At 35.9% G+C, this 24,225-nt stretch overlaps 1 protein-coding gene across 12 annotated transcripts in view; it reads left to right on the top strand.

Moving 5' to 3' along the window:
• Positions 1–24,225, top strand: part of DMD (dystrophin) — a 2,654,855-nt gene that overhangs the window by 2,250,463 nt on the left and 380,167 nt on the right. For 11 of the 12 annotated variants that reach the window (XM_074391460.1, XM_074391464.1, XM_074391461.1 and 8 more), the window contains 2 exons: positions 1,516–1,688; positions 11,923–12,079. In XM_074391460.1, the coding sequence (XP_074247561.1) occupies positions 1,516–1,688; positions 11,923–12,079 (330 nt within the window). Of the gene's footprint in view, positions 1–447; positions 777–1,515; positions 1,689–11,922; positions 12,080–24,225 lie in introns of those variants that run through there. The other variant, XM_074391465.1, reaches the window with a different exon arrangement.

The raw sequence follows: 24,225 nt of genomic DNA, 5'->3' as shown, positions 1-24,225 counted from the left end.
ATATTTTAGCTGCCAGAAATAGTGACAATAGACATTCATTGTCTGTCTACCTTACTTGTGCAACATTTAAAATACTGCATCTGAAGAGGCTATGGGTGAAAACATGAGCCAGTTCTTCAGAATTTCTAACATGTTATTTCTGCCACTTGCTCCCTTACTTTAGCAGAGTAATTTAATTCAATTTGAGAGAGAGAGAAAAAAAATTTTTTCTAGTTACACAGATCAATCCAATTGTTTGGAGCTTCAGAATGAATTTTTAAACTTGTTGAACAGAAGCATACAAATCTCTAAGAGCAAGTCAGATAATGTACAAAGCATCCATTCATTGTGTAGGCAGAAAGGAATGTTGATACCCGGCAGCTCTCTAAGGAATGTTCCCTTGGCTTTGACTGTTCTGCTGGGAACAAGGAAGGAAACACATATATAAAATGAATTTATAATGTCTCTGGCTTGTAGTGGCAAAATGATAAGAAAAGTTGGCTGTTTAATATAAACTGTCAGTTGCATATTCTAGGCCTCCTCTCTTTGAGGTTCCTCCCACATCCACACGCCTGGCTACTGTTTAGTGCAGAGTACAAAGTGGCTGTTTATTATTATTGACTGGTGAGGCCTGTGCTCCAAAATTCATTCTGTCAACAGAATGTAAGCAAAGTTGGCATTTTAAAGCAGGGCTCTTTCAGTTTCTGGGTTTTCTCAGGATTGCTATGCAACAGGATCAGTGCTGTAGTCCCCGGTTCAAGCTGAAAATGTTACACAGGAAGACATACCATGTAAAGGTCAGATTCTTCTACTATAATAATTTTCTTGATCTGTGTATATACAAATGAGGTTGCATGTATAACCTCTTATCATAACTCTTACCAAGGTCCTATGTACTTTCCATCTGTCAAATTTAAAATATGATATATTAAGTGGGAAATCATAATTAATAAATGTATGATGCTGTAATATGTGTACGATGCTATAATACCAAGGTGAACTTAATGTGTGTTGTCAAGAAGATTCTCTCTCCCATGAAAGACTCCCAGCAATGTGCTGGTGCTGTGGACCAAGTGCAATCTTGTTTATTATTTATGGTCAGAGTTAACTCTACAGATTACTATGTAAATAGAAAATATGACTTGAACCATATAGTAATGAAATTATTGGCACTGGGGTATACTTTATCATAGAATTTTATTTCTTATCACCTCCATGAAGTAATACATTTTGTCCATAGACTAGAAGATATAACTTGTGAACTTTATAAAGTAATAAGTACATTTCTTTCTAACTCATAATGGCAAGGAATAAACTTATCAAACCTAGTAAGATACCCATTTAGAATCTACATAATAACAAGAGAAAGCAACACGCCAATAAAAAGGATTTGAGGTGTATCTTCTTGTTAGTTAGCCTGATTGAAACATCTTTGAACTAATAGTTATATTTTTTGCAATTCTCCAAATTCACATTCATCGCTCGTTTCCTTTGTTTGGTAATTCTGCACATATTCTTCTTTCTGCTGTCCTGTAGGACCTCCAAAGTGAAATTGAAGCTCACACAGATATTTATCACAACCTGGATGAAAACAGCCAAAGAATCCTGAGATCTCTGGAAGGTTCCGATGATGCAGTCCTGTTACAAAGACGTTTGGATAACATGAACTTCAAGTGGAGCGAACTTCGGAAAAAGTCTCTCAACATTAGGTAGGAAAAGATCTGGAGCAAAAAGTCCACAAATGAATTAAAATGGCAAAATTGTCCTCATTGTCTTAGCACAAGTAACTAGTATCTCACATGTCTATGTAAATCACCCAATTTCCGAATGATTCATTTTATTTTGAATAAATGAATCATTTATTTGTTTGGTGCGGAGGTGATACTTGAGGATTCAGATCAGATAAAAATGGTGATGTTTTATAACGATAGGAGACATGCATATTAAGACATTAGAGTGAATTTAAATGAGGAGTGCAGCTATTCTAATTTCATAAATTTCTCTCTTGTCATATCACAGGGTTATATGAAAAGTGATAAAAAATTAAGGGATATGTGTTACAGAATTATTTTTGGCAGTAGTCTAAATGCATACCAAAGGACATTCTTTAAAAACCATAACACATTATAATTAACAGTGTAGCAGAGACCTCTCCACAGCTCCTACAGCTAAAGAGAGACTATAGCAACTTGCTATCTGTTGCTTACTCTCAGATTTTGTCAAAACACATCCTCTGTAAACTAAGCTTTCAGTTGTACTATACTCACAGACTTTATATTTTGCCTTGTTCTATGTATCAGCTTTCTTTTGAGAAGTTAATGCATGCATTTTAGCATCTTTGTAAAAAAGGCAGAGGGAAGTTCTTGTTATATCAGTTTTGCAGTAGTCCAATGGAGGAATGAAAGGACAGAGGTAAGTAAAATCCCCATTGTTACTTAAATGATCTAGCAAGGACTGGGAATGAAAGCTAGGCTTCCTGCTGTCTAGTCAGTTGCCTTTCCTAATTCACTTCTCTTTATAAATATGTTTTGTGCTTTTTTTTCTGTGTCTATAGCAAAAGTAATAGTGAAGGAGGTAGAAGATGACCAAAAGGACTTAATAATAGTTATGGGAGTATGCACTAAATAGCGGGAGTAGCTACTATCTCTAGGTAGAAAGATTACAGAAGGGAGATTTATTTTTGTTCTTCTTTATAGTTCTTCTAACTTGTCCAAAATTTTAGCATATATACTTCTATAAAGAGGAAAAAACTGAATTTGTATTAATTCAAAAGCACTATTGTAAATGTCTGCATCAAGTATGAAATAATGATAGCAACTAACATTTACATGATGTACCTACATACCATGCAATGCCATAAGCACTTTAGATTTATTAATGGGTTTAATGCTCTCAGCAACCGTAAGAGGTAGATTCTATTGTTAAATTCCTTTTACATTTGAAGAAAGTGAGGCACAAAGAGGCTAAATAACGTTCTTAAGGTCACTTAGCCAGTAGAAGATCCAAGATGAAAACAGGGAGTCTGACTTCAGAGTCTGAACTTTTAACCAGGCGTCCCCAAACTTTTTATACAGGGAGCCAGTTCACTGTCCCTCAGACCGTTGGAGGGCTGCCACATACTGTGCTCCTCTCACTGACCACCAATGAAAGAGGTGCCCCTTCCTGAAGTGTGGTAGGGGGCCCGGTAAATGGCCTCAGGGGGCCGCATGTGGCCCGCGGGCCTTAGTTTGGGGATGCCTGCCATAGCATGTAAAGAAAGAAGGAAACTTCTAAAAAGAAATGCATGCAAATTGAAAGGAAGAAATAGAGAGTAGATTGCTAGGAGTAGAAAAGGATTTTAATTTTATATATAAGGCTCCCCCTGCAACCAAGTTTGCACCCTGGCTTCCCAGACATTCTTCTTGTCTCCCTATTTTGTATATGAATTTTGTATCAACTTGTTGGTGACGTGCTGGGAGCAACAATGGGTAATAGCGTTTTCAAAGATAGGGAGGCTGTCTTCACTTTCTACAGCTTAAACTCTTAAGAGAGGTCAGTATGTGTAATGACACAGGCCACTTTCATAACATTCGTCATTAAAAAAGAATGAACATGTGAGATGGAAAAGATATTGGTAGGTAAAGTAAAGGTATTCTTTTCTGCACAAAAGAAAAAGGAATGTGCTATAATTGTTCCGAATATCACTTAGTGCCTTTTTTCTCCTTCATGTGAACTTGATAAAATAAAAGGAGAATTGAAAGTGGCAAACAGCGTGTCAGCCAAAATTTGGACTGTTCATTCTCAGCAGTTTCCCATATGTCAGCTACTGCAGTTTAATTCTTGCTGTCATTAATCAAGTAGGAAACAGTTACCTTAGCTTATCTAAGGTGCTGCCAATTCTAGAATTTAAATATTCAGATCAATGTTTTCGGCTTTTATATAGGCCTCTCTAAGACAGGATATGTTATAAGCACTCATAAAAAGAAAAGAAGTAAGTCTCCACATCAGAGTAATTTAGCGTATTTCCTGACACTTGATTGAAATTAGGGTATTGGTCAATCTATAGCAAATGGTAGGGTTCAGTTGATAGAAGTACAATGTAGGTAGCAAATAGGGATGATTATGAGCAAATGAACAACTGGAACAGTCAGATACAGAACCATTAGTGGCACTGATGCACCTGCGTTATGAATCTTGTCACTTCTCCCATGGGGGTTATTTTAAAATGGAAAGTTCCCACACTTAAAAAATAGTTTCAATGATATCCTGGAAAAATCGTCTTGTGTTTGCCCAAGTTATAACATATTATGCTAAAAAGTTACAGTTGGTTCACTGTTTCATGAGGGATTCTGAAACTGCTTTTATATTTCAAAAAAAAATAAAACCGTTAGTGCTTTATTTCCCAGTTGTCCATTTTTAAAGAAACAAAATTGAATTTGAATCCAAATGATTTTGAAGTTTCCCTTTGTATTACATTGGCTCTTAAGAGGTATCCTTGTGCTTCCAAATACAAGTCCATATTATATCCTTTTTCTTCCATTTGTTTTTCTTCGGCCATGCATATTTTCTCTTCCTGTGATAAAGATTCCTATTTAAGTCTTCATGATATGCCATATTGATACAAGAATACTCTACCTTGGACACTGTTTATATATTACTTTTTTGTTCAAAGCTTCAGTCTTTTTGGTCTCCATATCCCTCTCATTCATTTATTTATCTGTTCATTCAACAAATATTTGATGTTGACTAATAAGTCCTTGATAACTCCCTTCCCTTCTCTGTTCTTTTTCTGCCTTCAGTTCCTTTCTCACCAAGCATCATTCTAGTTACTCCCCAACATAGATTCTCTGAGCCAACAGAATCAATAGATTCTATTTTCTAACCCCATTCCTATTCTCCAACAGTTTCCTAACTCTTCCATATGAGTATGTACACTTGCTGGTTCTCACACTTGCAACGTAAAGTGTGATTGCAGAATTAATTATCCAAATTTTGATTCATATTCCATATGAATCTTTTCTTTTCTGGCTATTTCCTCACTAGGTCTTCCCGATACTATTCTAATTTACACTTGATAACATGTTTCTTCAAGTGTTCAAGGGTTGCTTTATAGGGCTATGCTTACTGCCTCCAGCTAACTTATATGAATGCAAAAATTCCAAACTCTAAATATGTGAGTATGGTAGAGTAGAAAGACATGGGCCAGCAGTCGGGCAACCTAGTTTCCCTTCTGTTCTGTTCTGTTACGATCTAACATATAATCTTGATCAAGTCATTTAACTGCTTCAGACTTCAATTTTCTCCCTCACTGAAATGAAGAGTTTGGCCAGAATCCTGAACAGTCTCTTCCAGGTCTCTTGTAGTTCTACAATTCTATTCTATTAATTCTGTAATCACACTTTATGAACCTGGGCAAATTGTTTAATTTCTCTACCTTGGTTTTCTAAATTAAAATAAAACTGATTAAAAGGCGTTGTGTAAAGACAAGTAAATAAGATGTCTTTGAGAGAAAAGCAATTTAATTGAAATTGTATAATCCTATCTCATAGTTTTTTTAAATTGTACTTTAGATTCTGGGGTATATATGCAGATCATGCAGGATTGTTGCATAGGTACATACATGGCAAGGTGGTTTTCTACCTTCATCCTTCCATCAACTATATCTGGTATTTCTCCCCTCATTATCCTTCCCCAACTTCCCCACCCCCACTGTCCCCCCCCTAGCTCCCCCCTACTATTTAATTCAAGAAAAGTATATGCTCTCATTTCATTATCCCATCACATGTTGGCCAAGAAGTATAAGGAAGAAAAGTAAGTAGTTAGTGATAGTTTAAGGGCCATCAAACAAAACAAAAACATTAACGGCTTTAAGTGGGAGAAAAACAAAGGGAAAATTTTTTATTCAAATGTACACACACATGCGGACACACAGTTACTAATGATATTATCCAATATTAAGATGGTAATTAGTCAAAGAAAGTGTTTTCCATTTTAAAATCCCATATCCACAATCCTTGCATTTTTCGTCTTAAAATATGAATGATGAGAAGTAGTCAATTTGTTACATAAGAAATATGTATGAAGATTTCCATTTAATCAACTACTAGATTATTTTTCCAGATCATTTTATGTACTATTAACTATGAAAACTATGTGATATGTTGTCAACATAATTTTAGCAAAATTTACATTCTGTGATATTTTTATATTTGGCAGAAAAAAATTGTAAATATTTTTAAAAATATTCATATTTATACAATTCTGAACATTAAGAAGCAAGGACACTGACATATAGCTATAGAAGCAATAAATCTCTTGGGTAGTACTTGCTATTAGAGGTTAGAATAGTTAGTGTCTGTATAATGGAGAACAAAGAAAGGGCGAAAAGAGGCAGAGTCTACCTTTGAGAGAAAAATGCAGCTTGGACATTGACTATCTCCGACCTTCTTTCTCTCACTTTCAGAATGTTAATTATGTTTGGATGTTGGAATTAAAGACCTGTCTAGCAAATAAGTGTTGACTTCTCTTTGGGCTTAATTCTCTCTCTTTGAAGAGATAGCTCCCATTTTAATTTCGTGGTTCTTCAAGTTTTTTGTTGTTTCTGAAGTACAAATCCAAATTATTCATCTGCTGATGACACCCTGGAGATTTTTCTCAATGTTCTCTTGTAGTAGTTTCATGGTGTGTGGTATTTCATTTAAGTCTTTAAGCCACTTTGATTTGATTTTTGTATATAGTGAGAGATAGGGGTCAAGATTCATTCTTCTGCATATGGATATCCAGTTTTTCAGCACCATTTATTGAAGAGACTGTCTTTTTCCCACTATATGTTCTTGGCACATTTGTCAAAAATGAGTTAAATGTTAAATGTTTCTGGGTTCTCTAGTCTTTTTCATGGGTCTTTGTGTCTGTTTTTATGCCAGTATTGTGGTTCTTTATTATTTCTGCATTCCTACCTTTTCTTTCTGCATGCTTAAGTGCTATTTTATTACATGAGGGTACTAAAGATTTATAGGGATATATCATTAGTTTTATAAAGGAAGTCAAAGTGAAAAATGAATTCAATATAACACATTTTGCTTTCAGAATGCATGCCTTTCAGAGCAAAGTTTTATTAAGGATTTCAAACTAGGCATTAACCAAATCACACTTCAAATATCTGTGTCTAGAGAAATAAGAATCACTTTATCAGCCCCTGTAATTCTTAGAGTCCTGACATTGAAGACTTCCTTAAAGACCAAGCAATATACTCCAACACATCTCAAGGCTCTGCATTTTACCTAAACCTTACAAACTGTGGAAATTTCAGCTTTTTAGAGATTAGCACTGGCCTTGTTAAATGGTAGTAACCCCTAAGCTCTTGCCTTCACTAATAAAGATTAATAGAAATGCATAGAAGCTAAGCATGCCCCTTTGAACTACCTCTTTTATTTTCTGTTTAGTGGGTAGGGGTAAACAGAATATATTTAACAATTAGCAATGTTAAAACACAAACTTTAGACAAATTCAGTTTTGCAGCATTTATTTGATCAAAAAACTATTCATGAATCAGACAGTACTCAGAATTAGAAGTTCAGAAAGCTTCACCCAGCAAGGTGGGCAGGCTGTATTTATAGACAGAAAAAGGAAGTGACATACAGAAACAGCTTGACTGGTTACAGCTTAGAATTTGCCTTACTTGGGCATAGTGTAAATAGGCATTTGCTTTATATGGGCATGATCTGATCAGTTTATAGCCTGTGATTAGCTGAAACTTGACTGCTGGGATTGACGGAGACTCAGCTATTTGTTACAAGAGTGTACTCTTAAGTTGTGTATTGCTTACATGCCAAGCTGGGTTGCAGTTTGCTATGTACAGAGGCAGCTTTAGGCCCAATTTAATTTAATTTAACAGCAACAAGCCTTTTTGCTCAGAGATCCAAAACATTTGGTTAAAACCACTAAGGTTTAAGGATTTTCTCGTCTAACAAAGGTTTGTAATTTCCATTTCCCATATCTAAATAGGACAGCTCAAGTTATGTTTTCAGCAGCTGTTTTATACCTTTGCAATCTTGGTTTCCACATATCTAAAACAAGAAGGTTGAACTATCATCTCTCAGGTTCCTTCCAGCCCTAGCAGCCTATATATAATATAACCAGAAAAAAAGGTCATTACAAATATGAAGAAACATTTTAAGGAGGAGATATTCCACATGCAAACATAGGTTAATCATTTAGAAATATCTGGTATACACTCAAGAAAATAAAAATAGTCACCCGCTTCCAACAAATGTATTAGAAATGTGACTTGAAAACATTTCACAGGCTTAACATGGTCAAAGAAAATATGTTCTGAGCTCATAATGTTTCTTACATTTAGATCTTCAAAATCAAGTCACCGACAAATGCCACCTATGCCCTATGGAGCCCAAGAAGTAATGTTTGGGGCATATCAGAAATGCTTTAATAAATTCTATGTCAAAAAATGGTTTGGGAGCTTACCTATGGAGTTGTGAAGGTTCTTGTTAAAAGCAGAGATTGTTGACAGAATTATAGGAAATCTGGAAGTGGCACCTAGCAATCTCGATTTTAAACAAGCTACTCAAATGTTTCTTATGCACACTAGAGATTGAGACCCAGAGCTTTAGATTGAATACATTTGTATGTGCTGCTTTAAATTACAAGCCATTCTCTGGCTGCCTTTCACTTCTTCAGTTCTTACCCAGTGTTCTCTGTCCTTTATAAGTTTTTTGCTGCAGTTTTTAATCCTCCTATCACATCTTTCCTTTCACTCTTGAGCCTTAGGAGAAGAAAAAGGATTGAAGCAATTTGATATGTAGTTAAAATGATCACTCAAACACTGTGAAATTTTACCTAATGCCGCACCTTGGAAAAAAATTACAGAAAGTCCCCTTACTCAGATATGTGAGAGCTTTTCATCTTTTGTGGTTCCAGGTCCATCTTCTGCTGCTGTGTGAGCTCTCTGGACTGTCCTCTGTCCCTGGCTTCTACCAGTGTCCCTATTTCATGCCATTCAAGTTTCTCTTAGATTCTTTAGAACTGAATTCCTGGCAGGATGTGGTGGCTCACGCCTGTAATTCCAGCACTTTGGGAGACTGAGGCAGGTGGATCACCTGAGGTCAAGAGTTTGAGGCCAGCCTGGCCAACATAGGGAAACCCTGCTCTAAAATACCAAAAATTAGCTGGGCATGATGGTGGATGCCTGTAATCCCAGCCACTTGGGAGGCTGATATAGGAAGATTGCCTGAACCTGGGAGGTGGAGGTTGTAGTGGGCCAAGATCACACCATTGCACTCCAGCCTGGGTGACAGAGTAAGACTCTGTCTCAAACAAACAAACAAACAAACAAACAAACAAAATAAAACAAAACAAAAACTGAATTCCCTAGGTCTCAGAGTCTCAGAGTTATTTTGCTGTCTCTTAGGGGACACAAAGGGGTTCATTGACCCACTAATAATTAGTCAGCACCATTTAACCCAGAACTGGAATTGTAGTACTTCCTTACATAAACAAAGCCACAGCTTGAGGTCTCAACATAGGCAGCCTGCCCTTCACCATATCCTCCTCTAGACCTCACTGCCTTAAGGGTATTTTGTTTCTTCTACCAGGCAGACAGAGGCCAAACATTAGGCATCTTTATACTCTCTCTTCCCTTCCTCTCTCCCTACTCACCAATGCATCCTAGAGACTTAGAGGCAGCCAATAAATATTTATTTAATCAGTGCCTTTTTTTCCATTTGCTGCTTTTCCATGTCTGAGCCCTACCTTTATCCACCTACCTTTCAAAATGTCTTGCTTCACAGACTCTTTCACTCTCAAAGGGACCAAGCTGTGAATTCCAGATACCTCAGGGAATTTGTTTAACCATTACATGTTACATGCCATTAAACAGCTAAAATCTTGCATAGGGAATTGTCACTTAGGCTTATCGTGGAAAAGTGATGAACTGAAAGAATGGCACAGAAACATAAAAGAACTGACCTCTAATTGTATGCAATCTGCATGTAATATTATATTCAATTTATGACATTTGTGGTATTTTATGATTCCCTTCTTAGGAAATAATACCCTTAGAGTCTTGAACAATTTGATTTATCTTATTTGATGTAAATGCCTTCATTTTGTCGAAACACACTGTTTATATTGCAATTATAGAAAGAAAATTTTGACAATATGGAAAAGTATAAAGATTAAGAAATAAATCACTTGCAAATCTACCACTGAGGGATAACCTGGTTGTCATTACAAAATTTTTTCATAGTCAAGCATGTACATACAAATATATACACATACACAAATGTTTTAGAGAAGTTAAAAAATAGATATTTGTTCTATAACCTGTTTCCTCACATAGTAACTGACCTTATGACCTTCTCGATATCTATACATATTTGACTATGTCATCATATTAAATATTGTATAGGATTTACTCTATTAATGCACCATTATATATGTAATCAATTCCCTGTTATTTTTTAAATTAAGATCTATTTAATTAAATTCATACGTAAATTTCATTAATTTCTAAATTTAAGACATATACAAGTTTCATTGCATTTAAAAACACTCAGTAGGTTGGAGTTTGGCATTTCTCAAGCAATTCCCTCATAGTGAATATTTGAGTTCTTTCTATTTTGTTTTATCAATCATAGATGATGCTATAAATAACGTCTTTCCACCTATATCTTTGTATCTTTTTCCAATTTCTTTGTTAGTATAAATTCCTTGAATTTAAGCCTGTGGGTCATTGTATTCACTCATTTTAAAGACTTTTAGGTATTGTCAAATTATCCTTCAGAAAGTTTAGAACAATTTAATTTCAGTAGATAAGTATTCTTTGGTGATTCTGTTTGACTAAGGCCAAAAGGAGAATTGTATTTGAAATGTCAAGCTAAGTTACCAAATGGCTAAGAGAAATGTTGCTCTACCTGATTGCTTTGCTTTATATTTCAATCTTTGCAGCATTAAAGACCTTATTATATTTATGTTATAGGTGGCATTATTAGGAAGTAATTAGTAATTGCTGATAATAGCTGAGTGATTTAGCATAATTTCTAATTTACCTGAAGATAAAGCTTTTCTAATTCTCTGCTCTTCCTCTTTGTTTTCTGGATGATGGTTTGTTTTATTAATTTGGCTTCTCATCTTCAAGTGAAATGTGGATTTTATAGCATGGATCATTCATTTGTACATTCTTAAACGGCTTCTAAGGATTAACATGTTCTAAATACAGTTGACAGCAAAGTACTAAGTCTCCTGCCTAAATTATTCATGTTCAGGGGAAGCTTTCAGATAAATGTCTGATTTTACTCTTCCATGTGAGTTGTTGTCTTAGTACTTTTTACACAAAGGAAACAAAGCGGAAAATGTTGGAACTTGGTGAAGACAAACCCCAGGTGCACACAAATAAAGGAGGGTAGGGGAAAAGGAGAAGCCTTTGGGAAGAGGAGCAGAAAGGAACAGACGCCAGATGGAAGAACTCAATAGAAAAGGCTGCCTAGGGTGTAGAAATGGAAAAGTCAAGATGTGGGGAGAGACCTTTCCATTTCTCAAGGCAGAAAGAATTCCAGTACTAGCATGAGTCACATGTAAATGAAGTGTTCTTTGTTAGTCACTGCATCAAATTTTTCTACCAGAAATATTAAGAATCATTGACTGCAACAGTATGGAAAAGCAATAGATTCCAGTGTATATTTCATGCCAAAAGTCTCTGCATTATGCATGTGGAAATAACCATATGGCTCAACACTGCCTTTTCTCAAAATTGCCATCAAACTATCCCCCATTTTATGGCTCTCAAAAGTAAGTAGCCAGATTTTTATTGAAGGCTGCTTTGTAGTTCACAATAGGTTTATTGTACTTTTTTATTTTAAAAAGTACCAATGTACTTTTTTAATGGAATTGTTAGAATCATCAATTATACTTCTCGATATTCTGACATAACATGCTGCTGTTATTTTTTAGGTCTCATTTGGAAGCCAGTTCTGACCAGTGGAAGCGTCTGCACCTTTCTCTACAGGAGCTTCTGGTGTGGCTACAGCTGAAAGATGATGAATTAAGCCGGCAGGCACCTATTGGAGGCGACTTTCCAGCAGTTCAGAAGCAGAACGATGTACATAGGGTAGGACATTTTTAAGCCTAGTTCCTTCCACATGTTAAACACATAGTAATCCAGTGACAATTTAAAATCAATTTTGGTTGAAATTAAGTTGAATAGAAATCTTTATTACTCCTCTCACCCAAGGGTCAATTATAAGTAATCCAAGCCATTATATTTTAAATGTCAACCACATCTGCATTAATAATACCCTTTTAAGAAATCGTTCATCTCTTTTGGCTATTTAAAAAAAAAAAGCTTTTCATTATGAAAAATGTCGAACATATACAAAAGTACACAGAATGCTAAAATAAAACTCACGTACTCGTCAGGATGTCAACAATTAGCAACTCATCTCAGATCTTATTCATTCTATAGCTCTTACCCCATTATTTTAAAGCAAATATCAAGTATGTGTTGTTTTATTTGTTGATATTTCAAAAGGTTAAAAGATAGGATTCACTCTTTTAAGATAATCACCTTGCTACTATAATACTTTTGAAACATCAACAATTGTATCATATCAAATACCCAGTCCATATTCAAATTTCTGTTTTTCTCATACATCTTATGCAGTTTTTAAACATTTTCTGGTTTTGGTTTAAATAAAAATTGAAATCAGACCCACACCTTTCTTTGGTTAGTAGGTCTTTTTATTGCTTTTTATTTGTATGTAGTTACAGATTCACAGTAAGTTTCTACGATAGTATAGTCTCCCTGTACCTTTCACCCTGTTTCCTCTCTTCATTCTTATGGAACTGTAGTACAATTGTTATTGTCACTTCAATATGCAATCAGTATAAAAATGTACATTTACAGAACATCTCAATTCAGGCTCATTACATTCCAAGTACCCAGTAGCCAGGTGTTGCCAGTGGCTACTGATTGAATAGTGCGTTTCTATAGTTTGATCATATTTGGGTTTGGCTTTTTTTGGCAAGACTGCTTCACAGGTGTTTGTGCATCCTTCCATCATCAGGAGATGGTATATTGTGTCTTGTTTTCTCTTTGTGTGTGATGTTTAATAGCTGTTAATGATCAGTGGCTAGGGGTTGCAATGTGATAATTGCCTATCCCTATCATTCCTTCTTCATTCATTCACTGGCGTAGGTCTATGAAAAAAAATGTTTTGCACTTGTCTCCTATTTTGGTACTCAGTATACCTTCATATTGGAGAAGCAACATACATGTTTCAATTTTACCAGTTTTCAGAATAGCAAGTTGTTTACTATCATCCTCCAAGGATAACCAATTGTTTCTTTTTTTGGCTTTATTTTTACTTACATTTCTATCTTCTCTACTAAGCGCTGAGTGAAAAAGGCAGAGATTATGTCTTGTTCACCTCCAAGACCCTAGAGCCTAGCGAAGTGTCTAGTGTAGAATGGATACTGTTAAGTGTTTTTGAAATGAGAATAAAAGCTACAAGAACAGAAATGAATAGCAAACCAAACATATTACAACCAAATAATAAAAACTTGATAAAATGGTGCTACTTTGTAATGTTCAGCATATAAAGGAAAGATGTCTGTGGATATAACACCAAAGATGGCATCTTGAGGAAAGGTCAAGGGTTTATTTTATTCTGGAAAAGAGGTTATAGGAAATTTAAAAAGGGAAGAGAATATGAAAGAAGACCCAGGGGTCTTTGCAAAAAAATACCAGGGAAACTGCCAGTTTCTCCTTTAGCCATCTGCCTTCATATATTTCTGAATATTAAATTAGCTTTTGAAGTAGGGTGAAATTTAATGGTGCTATATGTTTTAAATGTTCTGATTTTGAATAAACAGCCAAAACACTCTGGTATATATATAGAAAAGCATTCATTGAGAAGGATAGGCCTTTTTAAAAAAAAATGCATTATGTGATACAGTGAAATGAGACAGAATTTCTACAAAAGATGAATTTTATGCTAGTTCCAGAAACCAAAGAAAATGAATCATTGGACATGTGCACTAGGAGTCAGGAGACTGACATTCTAGTCATATTCCTTCATAACATGGATTCTGATTGCTATTTTGTTCTTCAACTGTAATATGAGGAAATTGGTCCAAATAATTGCTGTGGTTTCTTCTAGCCGGTATTTTGTTATAAATACTGCTTCACTATTCCTGGTTATTAGTTTTGGTTGCTTGTTAGGAGTGGTAAATTGTGCTTACTCAGTCCTTACTAGGCATCTCATGACAAATTACATAACTTGGGAAGATGGTGATGCTAGAGTTATGAGTGATACTCACTGGAATAAAGTTAATTAATCCCCACTTGGTTAGTGTGCTTGCTCAGATCGCTAACTGATGCCTTTCTGGAATTTCACAAGATTTCCAGCCCATTCATCACTCTGTGTTTTATACATTAGTTCCTCTACCCTTCCATATTTGCCTCCTTCCAAATACAACTTAGATTCAATTATCTAAATTTTAATAACTTGTTTTCAAAACTCTAAAACCCTTTGCTTCTTTATATTTTTGTTGCTGCAATCCACAAATCTCCAAAACTTGGAGATTCTAACTAAATATTTTCTCATACCAGACAACAACAAAGTGGACTGGTACAGTACCTTTCCCAGATGACCAGCATTCAGCCTTCTACTACCAAGACATCACTGGGTCAATTCACCTTCAAAATAGTTTTTGACTGTCTACCGTTGTCATCGTCATAATTATAAGAGACCATTTCTCCTAACCTTTCTACATCTACTCTTGGCACCCTACAATGCAAGCTCTACATTTCAGTCAGAATAACCTGTGTAAAAAACATAAATCCAATTATATCAGTCCTTGTCTTAACAATATAGTCGTTTTTTCAGTGCTCTTGGAAAAATACCAAAATCGTCAACCAGGGTGACAAGGCACTCTCTTGCTTGTCTGGCCTCAACCTTCTCTTTTCTTGATGCTCTTCCCTGGCTGTTTGAACACCAGCCATACTGCCTCTCTTTCCTTTTTCCAATTCTGCATGTCCCTCTTAGGTGGGGCTTTAAACATGCTGGTCCTCTGTCTCAAAACCTTTTACCCATACCCACCCACTCATAATATTGTGGTTATCATCTCATAATCCTTTCCATATTGGCTCAGACATTCTGCAAGCTTTTCCCTGTTGCCTCCATTTGACCAAATCTCCCTTTACATACTCTCCTAAAATTGTCTACTTTTCTATAGCATACCATTTTTTGTCATCATGTGCATGTGTTACTATTTGATTAGTGTCAAGTACTCTTGCTAAACCATGTCCTTCAAAAAGATTTTGGGGAGGAGGAAGGCTGTCATTTTTCTATCCAGCACATTCCAAAGTGCCTAGTACATTGTAGACACTGAATAGATAAAGGATATTGAGACCAAGGGCAGGGAAAAAAAGAATAGACTGATATTTCTTCCTTATGTACAGGATTTGTTGGTTTATTCCTAAGCATCTTTTTGTAAAGTGTGTAGAGCTACTTTGATGCACACTGTTTATTTGTTTTATACTTTAAGTTCTGGGGTACATGTACAGAATGTGCAGGTTTGTTACATAGGTATACTTGTGCCATGGTGGTTTGCTGCACTCATCAACCCCTCATCTACATTCAGTATTTCTCCTAATGCTATCCCTCCCCTACCCCACCCCGCTCCCCAGCAGGCCCCAGTGTGTGATCTTCCCCTTCCTGTGTCCATGTGTTCTCATTCCCACTTATGTTCAATTCTCACTTATGAGTGAGAACATGCAATGTTTGGTTTTCTGTTCTTGTGTTAGTTTGCTGAGAATAATGGTTTCCAGCTTCATCTATGTCCCTGCAAAGGACATGAACTAATCCTTTTTTATGGCTGCATAGTATTCCATGGTGTATATGTGCCACATATTCTTTATCCAGTCTATCATTGATGAATATTTGGGTTGATTCCAAGTCTTTGCTATTGTGAATAATGCTGCAATAAACATACGATGGATACTGTTTTTACTTGTAGTTTGGCTCAATGCTTTTTCAAGCTTCTTTTGCTATTTTTAAGAAAAATTCTTGATACGAAACACTCTCCTTCCTCAAACAACATCATCACTCCTGAGTGCTAATGAGAGAACAATTTAGTAGTCTGTTTGAATCAAAGTTTTGTCAACTTTGTGGTACATGGTATCCTTTTCATATATGGGATATATAGTTAGTGATGCTCTTGATGTGGACAAAACAACAATGGAAAATCCTTGAAACTGGGTTTCTCTATCAGATCTCCTGAACTCAATTAGGAAAAGAGAAAGAGAAAACAGTCAGTACAAAACTACATCAAGATCTAATAGTTGACAGATCTTATATTTGTGGACTTTTGTTTACTTCACCATGTTTCTAGGATGGTAAATTGTATTGCTCTTTATGGGTTTCTTGATTTAATTGTTGTTTATGTAGATTGCTTGTTATCAAGATGGGTCACTGTAATTGTAAATGTATTCCCCATGTATTTGGAGTGCCACTTTAAAAAAAATCATCTGCTTACTATCTATTGTAAATTATTAATGCCCTTTGCTGTTGCTTTTTATGGGGATACAAATCCCCTTAAAATGTCAACAGTTGAAACTACAACCAAATATTTTTCATTTTCACTTTCATATTCTATAAATCAGGATGTTTATAAAACAGGTAATTTTTATTTTTTTGGTATCATTTCAGATTAGTGATAACATTTTGTAGCAAAATATTCCATGTCTTGTACCCTTTCCTTGTAGGGAAAATATGAAGTCAATGTCAATTGCTGTGATGGAGAGAGATATGGTTCTTCTGTAGGTAAATTCCAAGATACTCCACAGAGGTGTTTGGGGACTATAGTCTCATTCCTCAAAGCAATTTTCACACACATGGGAGGAGGTCTGTGTTCCCCAAACCAGCTGGGCAGCATAACACCTGCAACTGAATGGCTCTCAAGACTAATTAATAAAATAATGCTGCAGATGCAGTGAAGTGTTATAAATAATTAAAGCTCAAATGTGCCTTAGCAAATATAAACTGACCAATTTTTATATCTTTTGAATACATTATCCTGGCTTTTACAGTTCCTCATTACTTGCCTCACTAGACTGACTCATTTTCAATTAGTGTGTATTATTCTGGTCCAGATATATTTTAAAAACTGACTTCCTTTGTTTTACTTGAGCAGTCACTAAAGTGATATTTATTACTTGTCTAATCCTGTGATTAACCTAGAGAGAGTTTTAAAGGAGCAAATCATAGTGGGGAATTTCTAAGGAGAACTGCAGTAAAATATCAGCTTATTCAATTCCCATCCTCCTACTCCAAACCCAAATGGAGATGAGATCTTGATTATAAGAACAGTGTAGGTAATGACTTTTGGTTTGCATTTTTAGTAATGAAATTATTTGTCACTAGATTTTCATCTTTCAATTTGAAAATCTCTATAATCCCTTCCCTAGAGAACATTAAGGACACCTTCAAAGCTTTCCAAGATTTTCTGGTTAAGATTTAGATGGAAGTAATCAATACATACATTATTAAAGGAGTGGACAGAAAGCCATTATTGCTTGGATGCTGTTGACAAATGAAAAGGCTTGAATAAAGTAGTTTACTTGTTCATTTGTCAGGTCATATATTATGCATGTTCGATTTCCTCAGACGTCACCACAAAGTGAGAGAGGCTTAGAAATTCAATAAAATTATCCTGAAATCATGTTGCAGATTGTACATTTATTTAGGCTAATTCTGTTATCAATGTTGGACTGCTTACATTGGATACATTTTAGTATGTATGTTAGCTTGATGAGTTTTCTTTGTTTTCTTTTTACAGAAATAGAAAATATCTTTGGGTGCCATTTGTGAATGTTAGGATTTAAGTCAGCTCTGTGTTAAGAAAAATGTGTTGTTCCCTATCACCTCTGAAAAACAACAAAAAGTTGGGGTAGAGTGATTCATTCTAGCATTCGACGACCTGGCCTCTTGAAGTTTCTAAACAACTTGACTGTTAGTTATATCTACTCTAAGATGTCTTTTTAGCCGGGCGCGGTGGCTCAAGCCTGTAATCCCAGCACTTTGGGAGGCCGAGGCAGGTGGATCACGAGGTCAAGAGATCGAGACCATCCTGGTCAACATGGTGAAACCCCGTCTCTACTAAAAATACAAAAAATTAGCTGGGCATGGTGGTGCGTGCCTGTAATCCCAGCTACTCAGGAGGCTGAAGCAGGAGAATTGCCTGAACCCAGGAGGCAGAGGTTGCGGTGAGCCGAGACCGTGCCATTGCACTCCAGCCTGGGCAACAAGAGTGAAACTCCGTCTCAAAAAAAAAAAAAGATGTCTTTTTAGCCACGTTGGAGGAAATAGACATCTTTTTGATCTGTTCTTCATCATTTTTGTGTAAGGTTGATATCCTATGCAGTCATATTTAGGGATGCTGAATAGAAATGACTTAAAACTTATTTTTAGAACTGCATTTCTAGGCATTTGAGTCTTCTGAAAACTAAGTCTAAGTCTTCTGAAAACTAGCTTTATCATCAAAACTGAAGAACTGAGTCATCTAGGAATTGCTGCTTTTCTTTAATGACTGGAACAAGATGAGATGTGAATAATTCACAAACTGACTTCTCTACCGAACTCTTCTCACTAATATTTTGATTTCTTGACAAATACTCTTTAAAATAGTACTCTTTAAAATAGTTTTAAAGTGCCTTTACAAAGCACTTTTATACACATTATACATTTAATTACAAATGATCCCTTGATCTTTTTCTGTGCTCTTCCTTTTTCCCCAAAAAATAAATTATTTTAGAAAAAATTATACCATAACACAAATTCCTAGAATATATTTATTGTTTCAAGAAATTTATTTATGAAGAGCCTACTCTGTATTAAGGATATGTTAGTGAACAAAATGAGTCTCTGCCCCTATGGATGTTTAGATTTTACTGACAGAAATGCATAGTAAACCAATACGTTAACACATGAAATTATGTCATGTAGTAAGTGCTATGAAGAGAAAATAAACAAAGCATGAATAGAGAAAGACTGAGGAGTACTGGCCTGTGTGAGGAAGTTATTTTTGGGTAAAGACTTGTGTGAGGCTGGGCATGGTGGCTCATGCTTGTGATCTCAGCCCTTTGGGAGGCTGAAGCAGGCAGATCCCTGGATGTCAAGAGTTTGAGACCAGCCTAAGCAACATAGTGAGATCCCATGTCTACCAAAAATTGGCCAGGTGTGGTGGTGGGCGCCTATAGTCCCAGCTACTCAGGAGGCTGAGGTATGAGAGTCGCTTGAACCTGAGAGACGGAGGTTGCAGTGAACTGAGATTGTGCCACTGTACTCCAGCCTGGGTGACAGAGTGAGACCCTGTCTCAAACAAACAAAACCTGTGTGAGTGAGTGAGTGAGCCAAGGTACCACAAAAACCTTGAATTAAGAGGATTCTAGACAGAAGCAGCACAAAATTCAAAAGCCTAATGGTAAGAACAGGTTTAGAGTGTTGCAGAAATAGCAAGATGGGCCATGTATCTCAGGGGTAGTAAGATCAGTAGACAGTGATAGGTTCTAGAAAGACAGATAGGCCAGATAATGAATGGTCTTGCAGGCCATAGTTTGGAGGTGGATTTTATTCTGTGTGTAATGAGACATCACTGGAATGCTCTCAGCAGGAATGATGTGCTCTGATTTATGTGGTTAGAAGTTGACTCTTGCTGCTATGGAGAATTGACTATAAAAAGAGCGAATCTGAAGACAGATTCGAAGTCATCTCGGAAGGAAATATCTCGGAAGGAAATGATTACTTGGACTAGAGTGGAAATGATAGATATGATGAATAATTATTTGATACAAGACATATTTTGAAGGTACAATTGATAGCACTTAAGATAATAGAATGTGGCGTATGAGAGGAAGCAAAAAGTCAAGGATAATTCTGAGGTCTATGGCTTAAACAAATAAAATAATGATGTTGCCATCTGAGAAAGACTTGGGAATTATCATGTTTGAGGGGATGTGCTTAAAACAAATCAGGGTTCCATTTTTGGATTATGTTGATAGACAGACACAAATGGTATGATTCAGAAATTATTTACCACTTACACTTGACAATCTCAAATTTTGGCTCAGTCTCTTGAGAATGCATACAAATTAATTTGTCACAGGGTTTCCTGATAATCCATTCATTTTTGCTATCATTTCAAAATAATTTCTAAAACTTAAAGTTTAGCATCAATGACCTAAGACCTAATTCCCTAAATGGTCATGGGAACAGATTGAGTTTTCACCAGTGATCCCTCAAGGTCAGCTCAGAACTTAACAACATTATTGTCAGTAGGAAGTAACTTTCCTAGCGATTGTTGGAAGCAGCCCAGCCTTAGAATTGAGAGTCAAACAGCTGTTAAAGATGCTATGTGCTCACTAAACTATTCCTCCATAGTATCACAGACCTGCAAGCAGGCTGGACTGTTCTAGCCCATGCCATTGATCTCAGAGAATACAATTTTTATTTTCAATGACTTCTAGAAAAATAAATCTCAACGCAGAGTTTGTTAAACACATTTTCCCCTTAAACACTCAAAAAAGGTTTTTTCACTGAATACAACTAGATTTAAAAAAATAATAATTTCAGGTCTGAAATATGTTCATTTACTTTTCCATTTTATGTCAAATTTATTCAATTTCATTTATAAATTAATATTGTTCATGTTGTTGACTGTCTGAAACAAGGGCTGGATGTATCTAATACTTCAATTCCTTATCTTCACTTTTATTCAGAAGTGGGGTGAAAATAAGATGGAACTTTTTTTCTTCTTATTTAGATGATTATGTAGTCGAACCGATAGAAGCAGAGAGTAGAGAAATGGCTGTCATGTTGTTGGGGGGGAGTTGTTGCTCAATGGATATAAAGTTTCAGTTATGCAAGATGAAAAAGCTCTAGAGATCTGCTCTATAATATTGTGCCTGTAGTTAACCATACTGATTTCTGCACTTAAAAATGTGTTAACAGGGTAAAGTTCATATTAAGTGTTCTTATCTCAATAAGAAAAGATGATTATGGCCTTTTCTTTATAGCCCAGATACCCATGTTCATAAACTTTTGTAATACTAGCTCTCTCAAATGAATATTGAGGGAAATTTCTCTTTTTGTTGTTTGCTCCATTGCCTCTTTCTTCAAATGTTTTTCTTCCGTGAACCCCTATGAATTTGCTTTAGATTCTTGGGGGCAATATTCTTGCAACCTTCCATGTAGATTTCTGGATTCCTTGCCCTTTTCCAAGACCTCACTTTTAAGTTAATTGAGCATTGCTTGTCCCTAAGTGAGCATTTAGTAAAACAGTTTTTATGTCTTTGAGACTCAATAAATATGGTGGCCCTTTAAAGGAAGAAAGTCCTTTTGGTATCTGAATATATTCAGCAACTTTCTTTACAGACATAGAATCAATATAGGAGACATAAAAATAAGGGAGAAATAATACAGGAACAAGAATGATGATATGGGATGACAGAACTATTAAATACAGATCAAGTTACAGATATGACTATGTTAATGTCTTGTTTTATGCCTGCTCAGTAACCATTTGTTGAATGAGCAAAACTGTTGGATCATCCTGCACTTCAGAGTCTGTCTAGTGTCCTCTCATCTCCTACCTAATCCTGGAGACTGCAGGAAAAGCCCCAAGCAGCAGTTCAAACCATGGAACTTATGTGGTTTGGAAGTGAAAATCTCCTTTAAGAAATCACTAGGTTGAAGAAGGCAATGCTCATAGGACCACCTCTTAAGAAAATTCCACCCAGTAACTCAGCAGTGACTCACAGCTTTGGATCTGGAACATAAGTAGACCTAGTATAAGATCTGTCCATTTTTCCCAGTTTACACCATTACTTTTTTTCTCTTATCATTCATGAGTCCAGGCTTTCACCTGCAAGCCTATTTTGCATCTAAATCAACTTGGCCTACATATAACACACTCTGGTTTTTTAGATGGATGTTCTTTATTATTATTATTATTTTTTTTTTTTTTTTTTTGAGATGAAGTCTTGCTCTGTCGCCAGGCTGGAGTGCAGTGGCACAATTTTGGCTTACTGCAACCTCCATCTCCTGGGTTCAAGCGATTCCCCTGCCTCAGGCTTCTGAGTAGCTGGACTACAGGTGCCTGCCACCACATCCAGCTAATTTTTTGTATTTTAGTAGGGTGTTCTGTATTTTAGTTAGCAATGTTTATTGAGTATTTACTACATGCCAAGCTATGGCTATGGTTTTTAAGCATCAATAATAATGCTTAGCAGAGACTCTCAAACTGCCACCATAGAACAGGCCTGTGGCTCATTAATGATCTTAACAAATTGGTTATAGTATACGAGAACTGGATGTTAGAACTTAGATAAGGTTTTAGCAAATCCTCACATTTTACTAATGAGAACACAGAGGAGCAGGAAGAGTTTATCACCTTCTCTAGATCACTGTAGCCAGGTTCTGGCCCAGCTCAGGCTTGAAGCCAAAGGCTCCTGCCACGTAGAACAGTGCTCTTTTCACCACTTGTCTGCCTCCTAGGATAGTTCTGGAAAGTTCTGCTTACAAATATTGGTAATATTTGTAATATTCCATCAGGTTTTATTCTGAAAAACACAAATTTACCATTTCAATATGAGTATAGGTAAAATTCAGCTCCAGGCAAACTCTGCACTATTGAAAGACATCTGTGTTTTGAAAACTATGGGCTTTTACTCACATCCATAGTCATATGATCATAAATCCACTGTCTCCAGGAGAAAACAAGATAGATTTTCTCCCTATAATGTCATTACCTGTGTCCAGAGTTCTCATCTTGTCCTTCTCATGAAGCAAATCAGTATCTTACTTTTCATCCCGTCCACACATGGTTCTGAGCTACTTCTATTTATGGCACTATTAGCTATTATTGTAATATAAGCAAGAAGCAAGAAGGGCAGAAAAAAATAATCAGTGGCTGTGTGTGGTGGCTCGTGCTTGTAATCCCAGCACTTTGGGAGGCCAAGGCAAGCAGATCACCTGAGGTCAGGAGTTTGAGACCAGCTTGCCCAACATGCTAAAACTCCGTCTCAACTAAAACTACAAAAATTAGCAGGGTGTGGTGGCACGTGCCTGTAGTACCAGCTACTCAGAAGGCTGAGGCAGGAGAATCGCTTGAACCCAGGAGGTGGAAGTTACAATGAGCTGAAATCACACCATTGCACTCTAGACTGGGCGACAGAGTGAGACTCCATCTCAAAAAAAATTTAAAAAGTAAAAAATATAATCAATAACCTGTTTCTTTTCTATTACTTTCTGGTGTTTTTTTAAGTTTCTGATTTCTTCCATGGCTATTAGGATTTTCCACTTACGTGGCTTCCAAATTATTACAAGTCAGGGAGCTTTTATTTTTTGTTATCACTCACTTTCAGCTTCACTTTAGAATTGCAAGATTCAGATGCTAAGTGTAAAATTAATTGATGGCCTTAGGTAAACACTAACTTATCTGTATTTCAATTTGCATGGGTGGAACATTCTTTAAAAAAAGTATACACCGCAAACATACCTTCTCAACCAAACTATTGATTCCTTAATGACAAAGATTAAGTCTCTACATCTTCCCTAACCTTATATATAATAGGTTCAAAATAAATCGTTTTTGGATGAACAAATTAGTGAGTCAACAATCAGTCATCCAGTTGCCCAGTACTTAAGGCGTTTTAAGTACAATCTACCAGATTGTACTTCATAATAAGTAGATTTACCTTGAGATTTATTATTGCTATAATAGTGTAGTAGCATACTTCATATAAATCTATATTGTGAACCTTAAGAAGCTAAAGGAAAATTATCCATGTAGTATTTCTAACACTTTCTAATTTGCATGACATATATTATTTTATTTTCATAGAGGTGCTCTAAATCTTCAGTATTGCTTCTAATTCTCCCATGTTACTATTTTGGACCCATGTGTCTGGCTGTCTTGGAAAGGTGAAAAGAAACGTATGGGGAAGAGGATGTGTTTTGACTAAGATTATTTTATCTGTTCAAGGGATTCAGGAAGTAATTAACATTTGAATGCTAACATCTAAATATTGTAAACACATATTCTGTATGCACGTGGGAGAAGATCTCTATGTCTTATAACTTTTCTCATCATCACATAAATGAACTGACTTCTCTGATTTAAAATATTAACCAAAATTTCTATGACAAAATCAGTATATATGAGTATATATTTTCTCAAACCTCATTCAAACAG

This window comes from Saimiri boliviensis, chromosome X (assembly GCF_048565385.1).
Source record: "Saimiri boliviensis isolate mSaiBol1 chromosome X, mSaiBol1.pri, whole genome shotgun sequence".
Lineage (NCBI taxonomy): Eukaryota > Metazoa > Chordata > Mammalia > Primates > Cebidae > Saimiri > Saimiri boliviensis.
The sequence above is the reverse complement of the archived record's forward strand: the minus strand, read 5'-3'. Positions and strand labels throughout refer to the sequence as shown.